The following is a 20,270-nucleotide window of genomic DNA, read 5'->3' as shown; positions in this document are numbered from 1 at the left end:
TTCAAAAGTAAGAAAAACGCTTCTAGCTCTAGAAAGTGTAGCAGAGTTAAGTGTATGTGTGTTTGTGGGGGTAGGGTGTGTGGCGTACACTTTATTTTCTATGAGAACGTTACTTCTGTTAGGGAATAACTCTCCATTTTGCAGTCTTTAAGGCATTTTGACATTTGATGAATTTCTTTACTATTAGCACACTCTGTCCTTGGCTTGGAAGAAGTTATGCTGGAACCAACCACCGGCCTGCGAGCTGATTCTCTTACCTTCTGGCCATCTGCTTAAGTCTCCTTTGTCCTACTCTCTGTTTAGCCCTTGAAGGTCAGTAGTCTGTTTTGAAGCTTGGTCTGTAGGTCTCCTTCTCAGAGCTTCCTCTCTTACCTATATATTGATGCTGCATGAATTTTTAACTGTCACTCAAATACTTCCCTTCACTTGTAGACCTGTGTTTCTTCTTACCTATTAGGTATCCTTCCTGGGTGTCAACACACTCAAAACTTCTCCCCATCAGTGTTTGTTCTTGCCCACCCTGTCTCTGTTTTTATGGGAGGTAGCGGCATCCCCACTCACAGCCACTGAGTCACCCACTCACATTCATGTATATGATCCCTTACCAAGTCCTACTGTACCCCTGAATGCCTTTCCTATTCTTTCCTTTTTTTTTCCATCCCCAAAGCCACTGCTCTCATCAGCTCTTTCTGGATTATTATTGTTATTACCTCTCTCTCCTCCACTGGTCTTCACTATGTGCTTCCCTTAACCACCAGGTTTTTATTTATACTGCACACATCTCCATGTCTATTCCTTGTGTCAAATCTTTCAGGAGCTCTCCGTTTTCTAGCTCTTCATATCAGGGAACAAGTCATTGAAACAGCTTCATTCTCACTGAGCAGGTTTTCCTCCTATCGCATGGGCCTCAGCTCTCTGGGCTCTGCTGGTATCTCCTCTGCTGCATGACCTTGAAGAGCTGGCAGGCCCAAAGTATGGTTCTCCACCCTCTTCTCCTTTCTGATGGCACCCCTCCTCCCCACCACCTTAGGTGACCTCATCCAGCCCCACAGCTCACAGTAGCATCTATACACTAATGACTCCCAAATTTATGGCTCTAGCCCTGACCTGTCTACTGAGCTCAGACACGTAGATCCAGCTGCCTCTTTGACATCTTCACTCTAATAGAGATTCTTATTTCACAAGGCCAAAGCAGAACTCTTGATTTCCCACTCATTCTTTTTCTGATCCTGTCCCATGTCTCAGAGAATGGTACCACTGCCCACCCATCAGCTCAGGTCAAAAACCTAGGGGTTATCTTGTTTTTTCTTTCTCCTGACTCCACTCCCCACATCCAACCCATCACAGGTCCTGTCAACCTTGAATTCAAAATTCATGCATCCTGAACCTGACCCTTTCTATCCGTCTCCACTGCCTTCTCCCTAGTAACCCCCATCTCTCATGTGGATGGCTCTGACATCTTCCTGCCCTAGCAGCTTCCACCCTTCATCCCTAGAATTGATTCTCCACACAGGGACCAGAGAGATTTTCAAAAAGTAAATTATGTTGTGTTTCTTCTCTGCTTAAAATTCTCCCAAGGCCTCCTCCCTGGCCTGGACTCTTGTCGCTTCCTTGAACTCACCAAGCTTTTTCCTGCCTTAAGGATTTTGCATTTGCAATTCCTTTCCCTAGAATCCTATTCTCCCCAGATATTTGCATTTCCAGCTCCTTTGGGATAATTCATGTGCCAGTTTAAATGTCCCCTCCCAGGGAAGACTTCTCTGGCTTTCCAAACTAAAGTGGACTCTACCTCAGCTTCTCTCTATTACAGTAAGTTGTTTTATTATCTTCAGATCATGATACAATGATCATTTTCTTTTCTTGTTAATTGTCTCTCTTCCTCCACTAGAATGTAAGCATCATGACAAGTGTGGATTCATCTTACAAATTTATCTTACAGATCTATCCTCAGCACCTAAAATAATCCTTGGCATATAGTAGTTGCTCAAAAATATTTGTTGAGTCAATGAATGAATATATAATTGCATAAATTTGACTCTGTGATAAAATACCTCACCACCGATTTATATATATGCATGTATATAAATGTGTGTGTATCTATATATATAGATACACACATACCTATATATGTTAGCTTGTTAGCGTCATCAACATCTTCAATCTTTGAAGAAGAAAAACTGAAAACCTGTTCAAGAGAACCTAAATGGTGCATCCCATTTGTTTTAACCTCATCAGTGAAACCAGAATGGGGTTATCAGTAGATAACTGCTGCTCTTGCAGTCCTGAATGGTTGGGCTTCTATTTATTTCCTCTTAGAAAACTATTTTCTTCTTTTCCCATATCTTTGCTTGTTGAGTTATACATTGGAAGCAGGTAGATTCCACTGCACATCCAGGGTGACCAGAAACCAACTAGCCATCAGTCACGTGAAAGCCACCTCACTCCTACTCGTATTCCAAACAACTAGACATGCAGCACCATAGGCAAAGCTGTGAACGGGGTGAAGTTGGTTTTGCTGCCCTTTACCATCACCGCAGAACTGTCTACCCTTCCCAAGGAAGCAGTGTAGGAAGAAGAGAGTGATCAACAGAGTCTTATGAAGGTTTTAGAGGCACAAAGAGTTACTGCAAAATAGAAACATTTACAGTTTTTAAACTTAAGGATAGAGCAATGCCGAAGCAATTAAAAAAAACATTTTAAGGACATTTCAAGCCCTGTCAAATGTGGGTGGAGGAGATATTCATGGGCATGAGCAGGAGGAGGGTGGATTCTTTGGCACATCTCAGTTGGATGATGTCATGTTGGCTACTACCTACTCGCCTGGGTTGGTCCAGAGGGAGAGGACAGGGGCCCACACTGAGCCTGTTTCCCTCCTGGCGGTAGGAGTGCAAAGGGACGGACAGAGAGCAGTGACACAGTAATGGAAGTGGTGGCTGGTTGATATGGAGAACAAGGGAGAAGAACAGATGGCCATGGTTTGAATTTGGAGAGTTGTTAGTAGCATGAACCACTAGGAATCAGATTTGGTAGGGAAATGATGCTTTATGGTTCAGAAGCTTTCATTGTGTGATATTGATGGAACTCACACTTACAGTTGTCCAGGAGGCCATGGGGATCATGAGAGCAGAGTATGCAATTTTAGATACCCCAGCCTCACCCCCAGCTAGACTTGGAATTCTGTGCCTTTGGTTTCTTTTCTCTTTTCCTTCTTTCCTTCCTTCCCTTTGCTTCAGTTCCCTCTCCTTCTCTTTCTTCCTCCTGTCCCTTCTTTTTCTTTCTTCTTCCTCTTTCTCTCTCCCTTCTTGTTTCCTCTTTTAAAATCTTCTACCACTCCATAGTCTCTTCAAGGTGCATGGTAGGTGATAAACATCCAGCGGGTTAAGTGTTGGGCTCTGTTTTGCTGTGTGATAGCAGGAGTGGAGGAAAAAAACCATGTTTAAACATGAGGCGTCCAAACACACTTAAAACGTAACAAATACGGTATCTCCCCCTTATTCACAAGGGGTATGTTCCAGGACTTCCAGTGGCTGCCTGGAACCACAGATAGTACTGAACCCTGTATACACTATGTTATTTGCTATACGTACATACCTATGATAAAGTTTAATTTGTAAATTAGGCACAGTAAGAGATTGACAATATAACAAATAACAAAATAAAACAATTATAACAATAGACTGTAATAAAAGTTATGTGAATGTGGTCTCTAGCTCTCAAAATATCTTAGCGTACTGTAGGTCTTAGCGACCTCAACATACAATTTTTTTTTCTTGCCTTATTAAGTCAAGAACTTTTACCTTTTCACTTAAAGGAAGTGCATTACAGCTTCTCTTTGGTATATAGAATGGCCAGCATCACTGTTCTTGCACTTTGGGGCCATTATTAAATAAAATAAGGGTGCCTTGAACACCAGCACTGGAATACCACAACAGGAAAACTGATAGTCAAGGTGTCTACTCAGTGACTCACAGGGATGTGGTGGAGGTAGGGGATATAGCATGGAGACACTGGACAAAGGGACGATTCATATTCTGGGCAGGATGGAAGCAGGACACCTCTAGATGTTATCAGAATGGCATGCAATTTACAACTTATCAATGGTTTATTCTGGAATTTTTCCATTTGATCTTTTTGGACCACTGTTGACTGTGGGTCACTGAATTGCAGAAACTTAAACTGTGGATAAGTGGGGACTACTGTATGTGCAAACCATCAGAACTCGGGCTAGTGGTTTTAAGATACTGTCAATTTTTATGCAATATCTCGGGAAAAAATAGACAAACTCCCAGTTGCCACAGACATGTACTGTAAGCAGACATCCTCCTAGTACTTCTTAACTGGCTCTTCCAGAAAATCCTCACTCTCTCGGGAGTGAATAGTATGGCTTTCCTTTTTCTTTTATAGATAGTGAGAAGAGGAATTCAGAGGATTTGGTGCCTTTATCCTTCCTCATCATCTCTTTGTTGTTGTTTTTCTCTTTTTTGTTTTCCTTTTAACTTACTTATTTTTCTTTCAGAAAACATTTATTTTTAACCTGGGTGAGTGTACCCTGAGTTTTTCAAAATGTCCTTTAACCTGTTGGGTTGTTTTTGCATCAGACTTTATTAAAGTTTTTCTTTTGCCTTGCTTTACCTTCCACAAATCTCAACCTGCACTTGATGCTTTACTTTCTGATTTCTTTGCAGTTCTGCTTTTCCTTGTCTACCCAGGCCTAAAAATACTATGATGTGAAAGAATGATAGATCATGCCATTAATTTAAATCACTTTGGCCCTTCTACCTAACCCCCTTTGCCTCACTTTTCTTTCTGTGGAAGGACAAAGTATATTTGTTTGCTATTGCTACATAACAAAGTACAAATTCAGTGGTTTACAACAACACTTATTTATTATTTCACAGTTTCTGTGGGTCAGAGCCTGGGCATGTCTTTACTAGATCCTCTGTTTTAGGATTACTCTGAAAGCGGCAATCAATATTTCAGCTGGAGCTGCAGTTGCATCTCAAGGCTCAGTTAGGGAAGGGTTCACTTTCAGGCTCTCCTGATTGTTAGCAGAATTTACCTCCTTTCAGTTTGTTGGACCCAGGACCCTTGAACAAAGGCACCCTCAGTTCCTTGCCAGGTGGGCCTCCCCAATATGTCTGCATGCTTTATCAAAGCCAGCAAGAGAAAGCCTCTGCTAGCAAAACTGTATAACCTAATCTATGACGTGACATTTGGTCCCCTTTGCCATGTTCCGTAGGTGGGCAGCAAGTCAAGTCACAAGTTCCACCCACACTCAAGGGGAGGGGACAACACAAGGGCATGGACACCAGGCGATGGGGATCATTGGGAGTCATCTTAAAGTTTGTCCACACATGGAGGAATGCTTTTGTGAAAAAATGCTGGGGCTCCTAGAAGAAGGTGGTGAAGGCCATGTTCATACTGACTTCCTGCCTTTTTGTAGGCTTTTATGGCTGTTAAAAATAATAATTTTTCCTCTTGTTTTAGTTCTAAAAATGACTTGATTTTCTTTTCTGCCATTAGAAATCTCATCTAATGAGACTTTCTCTCTGGATGAGAAAGTCAGCAGGAACAGATTGTTGTTGGTCTTGGTTTTGGCTGGGCTAACTCAGCACTGTGGGCAGCTGAGAAGGAAAAGGCCTTGCAAATGCTTTGGAGGCCTTTGTTCGGAATCTCTCCACCCCAGAGGAGCCAGGTATGGGCCAGGCGTGATAATGGCCTCAAGCAAGATGCCAGGACCCTTTAAGGCTGAGGCATTTAATTAGGTACAATGTATTACTTCCTGCAAGTGTATGAAAGCTTCATAGTATCTGCTTGGACATTTAGTGATACCAGCTACCTACACAGATTGGAGGGGAGCTGGGTGGGCGGCGGCTCTAGAAGCTTAGCTGCACCTTTGGTTTGATCCGTGTTTGACTCATGTTTGTAAATTGTCCCTACAATTAAGGCTGAGGGATAATTTCAGCCCCTAATAGATTTTTTTCAAGGTTTTTTTCTCCTTATGTTGCTCAGGCTGGTCTGGAATTCCTGGCCTCAAGATCCTCCTGCCTTGGCCTTTCAAAGTGTGAGGATTACAGGCCTGAACCACCGCGCCCAGGAGATGTTATTTTCATATTCATTCTTTTACTTGGAGGAAAAACTGTCTTTCTTACATATGATGTGATATATATATATACACACACACACACACACCCCCCAATACCTCTAACTTGAAAGTCTCTTTAAAATTATAGTGTATATGATTGTGAGTTGAGGGATGCAGGCAAATCTGATCTTTCAGCATTTTCTTGGGGGTAAAGGCCCAACGAGAGGAAAATGGAGACCTGTAGAGGGGGCGTTGGGAACCCGAATCCTGAGTCCCCAGAAAGGCTCCAGATTTGGCAGCTCCAGCGAGACTGGACTTCCCTTGAGGGGCCGGGAAGGTGTTGCCCGGAGCGGAGTAGCTCAGCCGGCTCAAAGTCTGGGCTCCACACCCCGGGAGGGGCGCTAGGACCCAGGCACCCGCTGGCCTGGGGACGCGTCTGGAAAGTGAAGGCGCGGCGCGGAGGCTCAGGCTAGCGGCCAGAGTCCCACGGAGCAACCAGAGCCTTCACGTGGGCACGAGGCCCGGGTAGTGGGGTGCAGGGTGCGCCGGTCGGTGCCCTCTGTGCGGGGCTAAGGCGCCGGGCACCGACACCGCCAGGGCGCCCAGCAGCCGCCGGCCTCCGGTATGGACCAGCTGCACTGCCTACCGAGCGCGCGCCAGGTGAGCCCCCTGGCGCGGGGGACCGCGCAGCCCTCGGCCGCCCCCTCGCACCTGGGCACCCGGCCACTGGGCACAAGCCCAGAGCTGGCTCCAGGTCCCCCTTTCAGACACCCAGGTGTTAGACTGGCTTTTTTTTTTTTTTTCTTTTCTTTTCGCCCTTAGTCCCTCCGTGTCCTAGTGCCAACTACCTCCTTCCTTTCCAGGCGGGAAGCACCTCGAGCGTCTAGTGTAACTGTCAGGTTTATTATTCCCAATAATAATTGACCACAGACAGCCGCTGTTCGCGTCTACCTGGTGCTTCTTAGCAGGAGCTGGACCTGTTTCTCTGTCGGGCCCGCTCTGCTGGCTCCTGTTGCGCCTAGTGTTTTCCACGCTTCCCCGGCGTGGACAGTGGGGCCCCTGCTTTCCTCTTCATGCTTCCAGTGGCTGCAAAGCTGCCTCCCCTTCCGAGTAGTGAGTCGCCAGCAGCCCCAGCCTGGGGTGTGTACACGTGTGTGTGCGTGTTTGCACGTGCACCTCAGTGCCTAGCTCCAGCGCTCGGGACTCTGCGATGGGGCACCCACCCCTACCCCTACCCCTACCCCCACCCCCACGCCCACCGCTACCCCTACCGTTGCACTAAGTTCTAGGGACAACGCTCGCTGGGTGAATAGACGGAGCGTGGACTAAACCACCCGCCTCATCCCCTGTGGGAAGGGATGTTTGGAGGTGGAAAGAAGGAAAGGGAGAGATGGAACGTGTGTACAAAGAAGGATCCCACGCTGCGGGATCGCAGGCAAGTGCGCGGGAGAACAGTCTGTGGTAGGGAGGGGCGTTCAGTGCAAGGGGGAAGCTATGCAGGTGGCGCTGCCACTCTGAACTTGGGGGCGTTCTGCTGGGCGTTCAGAGTGTCCCCTGAAATGCACCTAGTTACCAAGATCAAAGTAACTGTGCTCCTGCGGACTGTTGGTAGAGTTGAGGCTTGCAGCTGCCTTTGCAAAGGCTTGGCTAGAAGCCTTGACCCGTCCACAGACTCCTCTATACCCTCAAGACTAGCTGTGCCCATCCATTCTGCTTCTGGCTCAATCTGACACCAGTTTACCTGTCCCCAGGTTACCAGCTCCAGAAAAACACTGCTGGCGGCGAGGTGTGAGTTACTAGGACTGTAAGACCCCCGCAGTTGAGCGGTGGTTATTTGCCCAGGTCGCCTTCCCTGGACGGTCGGGAGGTCAGAGTAGCTGGAGGCGTGCTGGCTGATAGTTACAGGTGCTTCTGTCTGAACCTGAAGTTGGACGTGCAGTGCTAACCTAGAAGAGAGACTTCCTCTAAACTGTGTGTTGAGAGACAATCAAGGAAAACATTTACACAGGGTCCCGGGGGGAGGCGAGGGCCAGAGGACCCGCCCTCTTGGATTTTATAACGCAGCAGTTCGCATTACCAGTTCTACTTGACTGCCCTCTTGACCTTGAATAAGTTATTTTAACTTTGTAGAGGTTCGGTTTTCCAAGAAGCAAAAACAGAAGAATGACAATTCATTAGCAGTGGCAAGAACATGGATTGGGAGGCCAGGGAGTTGGATTCCAAGCGCCACCGGTACCACTGACCAGTTGTGAAACTCTGGGCAAGCCCTACAACCTGTCCTGGCCTTAGCTGCCAGGAAGGCTCAGAGCCTTTAATTCCGGATTGATTCCACTCTGGCAGTAATCTGCCAGACTTAGCCTATGAATGCTCACTAGTTCTTTGCAGTCTTGCTACAGATTGTACTTGGTTCCAAAGAGCATTTATGGACAGAAGAGATACTAGATCAGTGGGTGAATTGAATTTTAATTCCAATCTGTTTATAGGGCTACACAAATCATTCAGGCTTAAAGATCGGTGGAAGTAAGCCTGACTGGTTTAGTTAATGCTTAGAATGCACTGGGAAGGATCTCACATAGAAAGTCCTGGTAAAATTTGGGCTTGGTTATATAATCCTGGAAGACATCCTTTCTGTGCATTTGAAAGATTCCAGCCACAATTCCCCTGTTACAGGCATGAGTAGAGGGGAAGCCCTAGACTGACCCCTCAGTAGAAGACAGCCCAGTGTCTTGCAGAGCCTATCAAGGCCCCTTAGGTTATATCTGATAAACAATTGACTTACCTGGGAATGACTCAGTTAATATCAACTTCTCAGAAAAGCAGCTTATCAGCTTGGTAATGAAGTAGTGAAATCGTCTTTAAAAGCTGTATTAAATATTGAATGCCTAATATTGCCAGAGCTTATTGAGATAAGCACTGCTTTTTTTTGTTTTTAACTTTATATGCACGTCTTATTTTTATTTATGGAGAATCAGTTAATAAACACATTTTAAATTCAATATATTATGTATTTGCTTTTTAAATAACACTGCTCTTTAGCTTTTTAATTTACCTTTGGGAAGGGAAATAAGCAGGATGACAATTTTTTTTTACTAGATAATTATTATAAGAGATTAAGAAGCCACAAAGAACCTTGTTTCTTCAGGTTTTCAGAGATGAATATCATCATAATGGTGAATATTTTTTAAGTACTTAGGCACTAGGCATTGGACTAAGCACTTTATGTAAACACTCTCATGTAATCCTATCAACACCTTCTGAAGGATGTGCTATTATTATTATTATAATTATTATTATTTTGAGACGGAGTCTTGCTCCATTGTCTAGGCTGTAGTGCAGTGGTATGATCTCGGCTCACTGCAACCTCTGCCTCCCAGTTTCAAGTGATTCTCCTGCCTTAGCCTCCTGAGTAGTTGGGGCTACAGGTGCACACCACCATGCCTGGCTAATTTTTGTATTTTTAGTAGAGGCAGGGTTTTACCATGTTGGTCAGGCTGGTCTCGAACTCCTGACCTCGTGATCCGCCCGCCTCAGCCTCCCAAAGTGCTGGGATTACAGGCATGAGCTACCGTGCCTGGGCACTATTATTTCTTTCAGTTTTACAGATGAGAGAACTGAGGCTTCTCATCTGAGATGACACAGCTAGTAGGTGGTGGAGCTGAACCAGCCAGCTGGGTGTATTTACAATGATCCAAGTGACATGCAAGAAATAAGAAAAGGGGAGGGCAAAAAATGCCTGCTAAGTGTCAGATACTTTATACACCTCAGTGCATAGAGATTAAAAAATCTTTTATGAGTGGTAATTTTCTTTTCTTTTTCTACTTGGACTTTCTTGCTTTTATCAATATGATCTGGGTGTCTTTTCATGTCAGCAAAGAGATTGACTCCTTTATTTTTAACTATGTAGGCCTGAGAGCAGATGGGTAAACTGTAATTTATTTAACCAATCCCTGTGAATGGGCATTTGGATTATTTCTCAGTTTTCAAAGTCACATACAGTACTTGTGAAAGATCACACAGTGGATCCATTAATCTATATATTTCTGCATACCTGTTTAGATATTTCTGGTGAATCTGTTCCTAGGGGTGAAATTATTATGTGAAAGATCATGGTTACTATTTAAATACATACTTTTTTTTTATTATTATACTTTAAGTTCTAGGGTACATGTGCATAACGTGCAGGTTTGTTACATATGTATACTTATGCCATGTTGGTGTGCTGCACCCATCAACTCGTCAGCACCCATCAATTCATCATTTATATCATGTATAACTCCCCAATGCAATCCCTCCCTCCTCCCCCCTCCCCATGATAGGCCCCAGTGTGTGATGTTCCCCTTCCTGAGTCCAAGTGATCTCATTGTTCAGTTCCCACCTATGAGTGAGAACATGCGGTGTTTGGTTTTCTCTTCTTGTGATAGTTTGCTAAGAATGATGGTTTCCAGCTGCGTCCATGTCCCTACAAAGGACACAAACTATCCTTTTTTATGGCTGCATAGTGTTCCATGGTGTACATGTGCCACATTTTCTTAATCCAGTCTGTCACAGATGGACATTTGGGTTGATTCCAAGTCTTTGCTATTGTGAATAGTGCCGCAATAAACATACGTGTGCATGTGTCTTTGTAGTAGAATAATTTATAATCCTTTGGGTATATACCCAGTAGTGGGATGGCTGGGTCATATGGTACATCTAGTTCTAGATCCTTGAGGAATTGCCATACTGTTTTCCATAATGGTTGAACTAGTTTACAATCCCACCAACAGTGTAAAAGTGTTCCTATTTGTCCACATCCTCTCCAACACCTGTTGTTTCCTGACTTTTTAATGATTGCCATTCTAACTGGTGTGAGATGGTATCTCATTGTGGTTTTGATTTGCATTTCTCTGATGGCGAGTGATGATGAGCATTTTTTCATGTGTCTGTTGGCTGTATGAATGTCTTCTTTTGAGAAATGTCTGTTCATATCCTTTGCCCACTTTTTGATGGGGTTGTTTGTTTTTTTCTTGTATATTTGTTTGAGTTCTTTGTAGATTCTGGATATTAGCCCTTTGTCAGATGAGTAGGTTGCAAAAATTTTCTCCCATTCTGTAGGTTGCCTGTTCACTCTGATGGTAGTTTCTTTTGCTGTGCAAAAGCTCTTTAGTTTAATGAGATCCCATTTGTCAATTTTGGCTTTTGCTGCCGTTGCTTTTGGTGTTTTAGACATGAAGTCCTTGCCCATGCCTATGTCCTGAATGGTACTACCTAGATTTTCTTCTAGGCTTTTTATGGTATTAGGTCTAACATTTAAGTCTCTAATCCATCTTGAATTAATCTTCGTATAAGGAGTAAGGAAAGGATCCAGTTTCAGCTTTCTACTTATGGCTAGCCAATTTTCCCAGCACCATTTATTAAATAGGGAATCCTTTCCCCATTTCTTGTTTCTCTCAGGTTTGTCAAAGATCAGATGGCTGTAGATGTGTGGTATTATTTCTGAGGACTCTGTTCTGTTCCATTGGTCTATATCTCTGTTTTGGTACCAGTACCATGCTGTTTTGGTTACTGTAGCCTTGTAGTATAGTTTGAAGTCAGGTAGCATGATGCCTCCAGCTTTGTCCTTTTGACTTAGGATTGACTTGGCAATGCGGGCTCTTTTTTGGTTCCATATGAACTTTAAAGCCGTTTTTTCCAATTCTGTGAAGAAACTCATTGGTAGCTTGATGGGGATGGCATTGAATCTATAAATAACCTTGGGCAGTATGGCCATTTTCACGATATTGATTCTTCCTATCCATGAGCATGGTATGTTCTTCCATTTGTTTGTGTCCTCTTTGATTTCACTGAGCAGTGGTTTGTAGTTCTCCTTGAAGAGGTCCTTGACATCCCTTGTAAGCTGGATTCCTAGGTATTTTATTCTCTTTGAAGCAACTGTGAATGGAAGTTAATTCATGATTTGGCTCTCTGCTTGTCTGTTACTGGTGTATAAGAATGCTTGTGATTTTTGCACATTAATTTTGTATCCTGAGACTTTGCTGAAGTTGCTTATCAGCTTAAGGAGATTTTGGGCTGAGACAATGGAGTTTTCTAAATATACAATCATGTCATCTGCAAACAGGGACAATTTGACTTCTTCTTTTCCTAACTGGATACCCTTGATTTCTTTCTCTTGCCTGATTGCCCTAGCCATAACTTCCAAGACTATGTTGAATAGGAGTGGTGAGAGAGGGCATCCCTGTCTTGTACCAGTTTTCAAAGGGAATTTTTCCAGTTTTTGCCCATTCAGAATGATATTAGCTGTGGGTTTGTCATAAATAGCTCTTATTATTTTGAGGTACGTTCCATCAATACCGAATTTATTGAGCGTTTTTAGCATGAAGGGCTGTTGAATTTTGTCAAAAGCCTTTTCTGCATCTATTGAGATAATCATGTGGTTCTTGTCTTTGGTTCTGTTTATATGCTGGATTAAGTTTATTGATTTGCGAATGTTGAACCAGCCTTGCATCCCAGGGATGAAGCCCACTTGATCATGGTGGATAAGCTTTTTGATGTGCTGCTGAATCCGGTTTGCCAGTATTTTATTGAGGATTTTTGCATCGATGTTCATCAGGGATATTGGTCTAAAATTCTCTTTCTTTGTTGTGTCTCTGCCAGGCTTTGGTATCAGGATGATGTTGGCTTCATAAAATGAGTTAGGGAGGATTCCCTCTTTTTCTATTGATTGGAATAGTTTCAGAAGGAATGGTACCAACTCCTCCTTGTACCTCTGGTAGAATTCAGCTGTGAATCCATCTGGTCCTGGACTTTTTTTGGTGGGTAGGCTATTAATTATTGCCTCAATTTCAGAGCCTGCTATTGGTCTATTCAGGGATTCAACTTCTTCCTGGTTTAGTCTTGGGAGAGTGTAAGTGTCCAGGAAATTATCCATTTCTTCTAGATTTTCTAGTTGATTTGCGTAGAGGCGTTTATAGTATTCTCTGATGGTTGTTTGTATTTCTGTGGGGTCCGTGGTGATATCCCCTTTATCATTTTTTATTGCGTCTATTTGATTCCCCTCTCTTTTCTTCTTTATTAGTCTTGCCAGCGGTCTGTCAATTTTGTTGATCTTTTCAAAAAACCAACTCCTGGATTCATTGATTTTTTGGAGGGTTTTTTGTGTCTCTATCTCCTTCAGTTCTGCTCTCATCTTAGTTATTTCTTGCCTTCTGCTAGCTTTTGAATGTGTTTGCTCTTGCCTCTCTAGTTCTTTTAATTGTGATGTTAGAGTGTCAATTTTAGATCTTTCCTGCTTTCTCTTGTGGGCATTTAGTGCTATAAATTTCCCTCTACACACTGCTTTAAATGTGTCCCAGAGATTCTGGTATGTTGTATCTTTGTTCTCATTGGTTTCAAAGAACATCTTTATTTCTGCTTTCATTTCGTTATGTACCCAGTAGTCATTCAGGAGCAGGTTGTTCAGTTTCCATGTAGTTGAATGGTTTTGATTGAGTTTCTTAGTCCTGAGTTCTAGTTTGATTGCACTGTGGTCTGAGAGACAGTTTGTTATAATTTCTGTTCTTTTACATTTGCTGAGGAGTGCTTTACTTCCAATTATGTGGTCAATTTTGGAATAAGTGCGATGTGGTGCTGAGAAGAATGTATATTCTGTTGATTTGGGGTGGAGAGTTCTATAGATGTCTATTAGGTCCGCTTGGTGCAGAGATGAGTTCAATTCCTGGATATCCTTGTTAACTTTCTGTCTCGTTGATCTGTCTAATGTTGACAGTGGAGTGTTGAAGTCTCCCATTATTATTGTATGGGAGTCTAAGTCTCTTTGTAAGTCTCTAAGGACTTGCTTTATGAATCTGGGTGCTCCTGTATTGGGTGCATATATATTTAGGAGAGTTAGCTCTTCCTGTTGAATTGATCCCTTTACCATTATGTAATGGCCTTCTTTGTCTCTTTTGATCTTTGATGGTTTAAAGTCTGTTTTATCAGAGACAAGGATTGCAACCCCTGCTTTTTTTTGTTCTCCATTTGCTTGGTAGATCTTCCTCCATCCCTTTATTTTGAGCCTATGTATGTCTCTGCATGTGAGATGGGTCTCCCGAATACAGCAGACTGATGGGTCTTGACTCTTTATCCAGTTTGCCAGTCTGTGTCTTTTCATTGGAGCATTTAGTCCATTTACATTTAAGGTTAATATTGTTATGTGTGAACTTGATCCTGCCATTATGATATTAACTGGTTATTTTGCTCGTTAGTTGATGCAGTTTCTTCCTAGCCTCGATGGTCTTTACATTTTGGCATGTTTTTGCAATGGCTGGTACCGGTTGTTCCTTTCCATGTTTAGGGCTTCCTTCAGGGTCTCTTGTAAGGCAGGCCTGGTGGTGACAAAATCTCTAAGCATTTGCTTATCTGTAAAGGATTTTATTTCTCCTTCACTGATGAAACTTAGTTTGGCTGGATATGAAATTCTGGGTTTAAAATTCTTTTCTTTAAGAACGTTGAATATTGGCCCCCACTCTCTTCTGGCTTGTAGAGTTTCTGCCGAGAGATCTGCTGTTAGTCTGATGGGCTTCCCTTTGTGGGTAACCCGACCTTTCTCTCTGGCTGCCCTTAAGATTTTTTCCTTCATTTCAACTTTGGTGAATCTGGCAATTATGTGTCTTGGAGTTGCTCTTCTGGAGGAGTATCTTTGTGGCGTTCTCTGTATTTCCTGAATTTGAATGTTGGCCTGCCCTACTAGGTTGGGGAAGTTCTCCTGGATGATATCCTGAAGAGTGTTTTCCAACTTGGTTCCATTTTCCCCCTCACTTTCAGGCACCCCAATCAGACGTAGATTTGGTCTTTTTACATAATCCCATACTTCTTGCAGGCTTTGTTCATTTCTTTTTCTTCTTTTTTCTTTTGGTTTCTCTTCTCGCTTCATTTCATTCATTTGATCCTCAATCGCTGATACTCTTTCTTCCAGTTGATCGAGTCGGTTACTGAAGCTTGTGCATTTGTCACGTATTTCTCGTGTCATGGTTTTCATCTCTGTCATTTCGTTTATGATCTTCTCTGCATTAATTAGTCTAGCTGTCAGTTCTTCCACTCTTTTTTCAAGATTTTTAGTTTCTTTACGCTGGGTAGGTAATTCCTCCTTTAGCTCTGAGAAGTTTGATGGACTGAAGCCTTCTTCTCTCATCTCGTCAAAGTCATTCTCTGACCAGCTTCGATCTGTTGCTGGCGATGGGCTGCGCTCCTTTGCAGGGGGAGATGCGCTCTTATTTTTTGAATTTCCAGCTTTTCTGCCCTGCTTCTTCCCCATCTTTGTGGTTTTATCTGTCTCTGGTCTTTGATGATGGTGACGTACTGATGGGGTTTTGGTATAGGTGTCCTTCCTGTTTGATAGTTTTCCTTCTAACAGTCAGAAGGACTGTCTGTTGGTCTGTTGGAGATTGCTTGAGGTCCACTCCAGACCCTGTTTGCCTGGGTATCAGCAGCAGAGGTTGCCGAAGATAGAATATTGCTGAACAGCGAGTGTACCTGTCTGATTCTTCCTTTGGAAGTTTCCTCTCAGGGGTGTACTCAACCCTGTGAGGTGTGGGGTGTCAGACTGCCCCTAGTGGGGGATGTCTCCCAGCTAGGCTACTCAGGGGTCAGGGACCCACCTGAGCAGGCAGTCTGTCCGTTCTCAGATCTCAACCTCCGCGTTGGGAGATCCACGGCTCTCCCCAAGGCTGTCAGACAGAGTCCTTCGCCTCTGCACCAGCCCCGCTGCTTCCCCTGTTGGTCTTCAGCTGTGCGCTGTCCCCAGAGGTGGAGACTACAGAGACAGGCAGGCTTCCTTGAGCTGCTGTGAGCTCCACCCAGTTCGAGCTTCCCAGAGGCTTTGTTTACCTACTTAAGCCTCAGCAATGGCGGGCGCCCCTCCCCCAGCCTCACCGCTGCCCGGCAGATAGATCGCCACAGACTGCTGTGTTAGCAGTGAGGGAGGCTCCGTGGGCGTGGGACCCTCCCGGCCAGGTGTGGTATACACTCTCCTGGTGTGCCTGTTTGCTTAAAGCGCAGTATTGGGGTGGGAGTTACCCGATTTTCCAGGTGTTGTGTGTCTCAGTTCCCCTGGCTAGGAAAACGGATTCCCTTCCCCCTTGCGCTTCCAGGTGAGGCGATGCCTCGCCCTGCTTCAGCTCTCGCTGGTCAGGCTGCAGCAGCTGACCAGCACTGATTGTCCGGCACTCCCTAGTGAGATGACCCCAGTACCTCAGTTGAAAATGCAGAAATCACCGGTCTTCTGTGTTGCTCGCGCTGGGAGTTGGAGACTGGAGCTGTTCCTATTCGACCATCTTGCTCCGCCCCTCCGACCATGATCTTTTTTTTTTTTTTTTTAAACAGAATCTCCCTCTGTTGCCCAGGCTGGAGGGGAGTAGTGCATTATTGGCTCACTGCAAGCTTGACCTCCCCAACCAACCTGTTCTCCCTCCTTAGCATCCCAATTAGCTGGGACTACAGGCATGCACCACCATGCCCAGCTAATTTTTTAATTAGTGTAGAGAGAGAGTCTCACTGTGTTGCCCCAGCTGGTCTCAAACTCCTAAGTTCAAGCAATCCTCCACCTCAACCTCCTAAAGTGCTGGGATTACACGTGTGAGCCACCGTGCTGGCCAGATATATACTTTTAAATAAATACTGCTAACTTGCCTTCCCCAAATGAAATGTAATTTCTGATTTGGGGTCCAATTCTTCCACTAAAAGTCCATGTTTTTGGACTTTTGATAAATCATTTAATCTGAAAGGGTCTCAGATGTATTATCTATAAACTATGGATGGTAGGACTTCTTGGTTGCCAAAGTCTGTTCCAACTGTGAGATTCTGCAAATATGTGCAGTTAGAGGTCACACAAATGAACTGTCCATATCTGACCATTTTTTGCCTACAAAAACAACAACTTAGTATGATTTTATCTAATATCACATGAATTCCTGAAATATCTGTTTTTGGTACCCTCGCTTTTCTGAGGCAGCTTTGTGTGAGAGAAGTGGCTAGGCTATGTTGCAGTCACAAATCAACCCTGAAACCTCAGTAGCTTAAAAAAATAGAAAGAGGCTGGGCATGGTGGCTCACACCTATAATCCCAGCACTTTAGGGGGCTGAGGCAGGGGGATTGCTTGAGGCCAGAAGTTTGAGACCAGCTTAGGCAACATAGTGAGACCCTTCTTTAAATTTTTTTAAATAAAAATAAAAGTAAATAAATAAAATAATAAAATAAAATAAAAATAAAATATAAAATATAAAGATTTATTTATCACTCACATGTTATGTCCAAAGCAGGTTAGCAGAGTGCCCTGCTCCACAGAGGCACTCAGGGCACCAGGCTATCAGAGCTCTGCCATCTTGTAACTGCACTGTCTAGAACATGCAGTCTTGATGTTCCTATGGCAGGGGAGGAAACAGAGACAGTGGAGAATCAACACCTGCTTGTAAATGCCTTGGCTCAGAAATGAAGCATATTTCTTGTATTTACAGTCTTTTGGTAAGAACTAGTCACACAGACCTCAACCTGATGCATGGAGACAAGGAAATGCTTTTTGGTGTGTCCAGAAAGAGGAAATGTTAAATACATAGGGCTCTGTATTAGTTTGCTAGAGCTGCCATAATAAAGTACTAAAGACTGATAGCTCACACAACAGAGATTGACTTCCTTATAGTTCTGGAGGCTAAAAGCCTCCAGAACTATAAGGTATCAGCAGCGTTGGTTAATTCTGAGGACCTCTCTTCTTGGCTTGTAGATGGTCATCTTTTCCCTCTGTCTTCATATGGTCTTCCCTCTGTGTGTCATGTCCTAATCTCTTCTTACAAAGACACCAGTCATACTGGATTAGGAGCCACGTTAATGACCTCATTTAAAATTAATTCCTCTTTAAAGACTCTATCTCCAAATACAGTTACATTCTGAGGTACTGGGAGTTAGGACTTCAACCTAAGAATTGTGTTGAACACAATTCAGCCCATAACACATTGTCTCTGTCGGACAGCACATCCTGAGGTGTAGTCATGTTGTTGTCATTGGAGGGGCCGGTAGGTTACCGAGCCATGTTATGGAGTCATCTTCCTCTTCACCTCACATCCATCTCCTCCTGCCCCCCCGCCCCCTGCTATTTCTTAACCCAAAACTGTTATTTTTCTGAATTCCCTGGGTAATATTTAAAGGGGTCCAATGTTACTACTTACATCGAGCAAACTTTTATTGATGGTATTGGCTGTAATGTGAAGCAGGGTGGCTGTGGGTCAGAGATGGGAAACCTAGGGTTAGGAGCATGAACTCTGAAGCAGACTATTTGGGTGCTCATCCCAGCTCCATTGCTTGCCAGTGGTATTCCTCATCTGTCAAATGGGAATAGTAATACTTCCCTTGCAGGGTTGTTGTCCTGATTAAATGAGATAATCTATGTAAAGTGGTTGGCACAGACTAGGTATCAAAAATGGTGACTATTATTATTTGCAGCTTCAGAAGCTCATGGAGCCCTTCACACCCAGTGTCCTGCATTCCAGCCTATGTCCCAGCATCACAGACAACCCAGAGGCTCTGCCACACAAGCTCCTAGGGCTTCCCTGGTGTGCCCAGGAAGCATGTATTTGTTAGTATGGCAGTAACTGCATTACCACTTTAAAGCTCCAACAGCCTACGCATATTAAAGTCATAGGTTCCTAATTAGATTGTACAGCCAAAAGGAACACAAGAGACTATCCCGTTAAATAGCCCCTTAAAATTATTATCCTTGTTACAGTTAAGACAATGAGAGTTGGCAGTTAAATTGATTTGGAAAAGCAGCATTTCAGTTTTTCTAAGAGGCACCCTCTTCCTCTCCTGTTTTAATGACCTTAGAATCAGGATGTGTTAATACCTGAGAGATAGGCTTGGAACCTTTTCCCATTGACCTGCCTGGGAAAATGACTGCAGACTCACCTTCTCATGCAATCTTTTTCTTGGAAACACAGCAGTTGGATTGCTCTGAACCTGGGGTGAATTATCTCTCTTGATTATTGCAAAACTATTGATTCCTGAGACTGCATTAGGATTGGAAGAGCTATGAGTTGCCCAGTGGCCTTAGGCCTCCATGATTGGAGCAAGAAAGAATCCAGAAGGAAACCAAAGCAGTGGTTTCTCCTGGTCAGGATGAACCACACTCTTCATCTTTGGCAACTATGCGCACCATAGTGTGCATAGGGGAGGCCAAGACTCTGCAACTATGAGTAGTTGCTGGGCCTTCCTATGAGATAGCAGATATTATGCAAACTGTGTTTCCTATTCTGTTTCCTACTAGAAAGCTAAATAAAGGCAGTGATAGATTAAAACCTATTGTGTCTTGTGAATTGATGACCAGTCTGAATCTGTGACCACTACTGCTGGTGGTACAGCTTCTTATAAATTGCTGTCAGCCAGGCAGTGGTTGTAATGGATTTGTCTGTGTGTACATGGTGCACACAGTTTCAGCTTTTTATGTTTTCAACATTTGTTGAAGTAGGTGCATGGTTGATAATACATGTGTTGAGTTTAATTGCTGGCTAAGATGACTTCACAAAGGTTACACTATGATTTGACCTTGACACAAAAGTTATTGTTTATACAGGAAGTCAGGGAAATAGAGCATGGGGATAAATTTGATATTGATGAGGCAAATATTTGGCATTGGAGGGATGATGCAATTTCAGTTTTGTTTTGCTTGTTTGTTTTGCAAGGTAGCAGCCAAGTGCTTTTAAGGAAGAAAAGATACCCATAAGTACCTGCAGCTAGATTTATGTTTCATATAAGGGTTACCTCTTATATGTCAAGTAACTAAACTGAAGCCAGGAGATATAGCCTCATCTATAGATGAAAAAAAATCAAAGCAGTGAGTGGCCAGTGGGAGCAATTTTCATATCTTGTAGGACTGTTGATGTTTGATGGGCAGCATTCTTTTCTTAGTGATACGTAAAGTGATGGCATTCCCTACAATTAGTGGTATTTTAGATTTGATGAAATATGGCAAAAATGGCCAAGAGGGGACTAGAATCTAGAGCTTCTATCTCTCAAGCAGTCTACTTTCTCCTACCCATACCAAGATATGCATTCCCTGACCCTGGTATTGTCTGACTCCAGCCCTGGTTTTCATCTTCGAAAGAATTTTTAAACTTTTCCCTAGAAGATTGAGACAATTACACTGAAGCATAAACAAATGAAAAAGCAACCATCTAGCACACG

At 43.5% G+C, this 20,270-nt stretch overlaps 1 protein-coding gene across 2 annotated transcripts in view; it reads left to right on the top strand.

Moving 5' to 3' along the window:
* The first annotated feature begins 6,563 nt into the window (after positions 1–6,563).
* Positions 6,564–20,270, top strand: part of PDE8B (phosphodiesterase 8B) — a 245,375-nt gene continuing 231,668 nt past the window's right edge. For both annotated transcript variants that reach the window (XM_030927072.1, XM_030927071.1), the window contains exon 1: positions 6,564–6,745. In XM_030927072.1, coding sequence (XP_030782932.1) covers positions 6,710–6,745 — 36 coding nt within the window. In that variant the 5' untranslated portion in view covers positions 6,564–6,709. The remainder of the gene's footprint in view (positions 6,746–20,270) is intronic.

The sequence above is a fragment of the Rhinopithecus roxellana genome, chromosome 3 (assembly GCF_007565055.1).
Source record: "Rhinopithecus roxellana isolate Shanxi Qingling chromosome 3, ASM756505v1, whole genome shotgun sequence".
Lineage (NCBI taxonomy): Eukaryota > Metazoa > Chordata > Mammalia > Primates > Cercopithecidae > Rhinopithecus > Rhinopithecus roxellana.
Note: the sequence above shows the minus strand (reverse complement) of the source record. Positions and strands in the feature narration are given on the sequence as shown.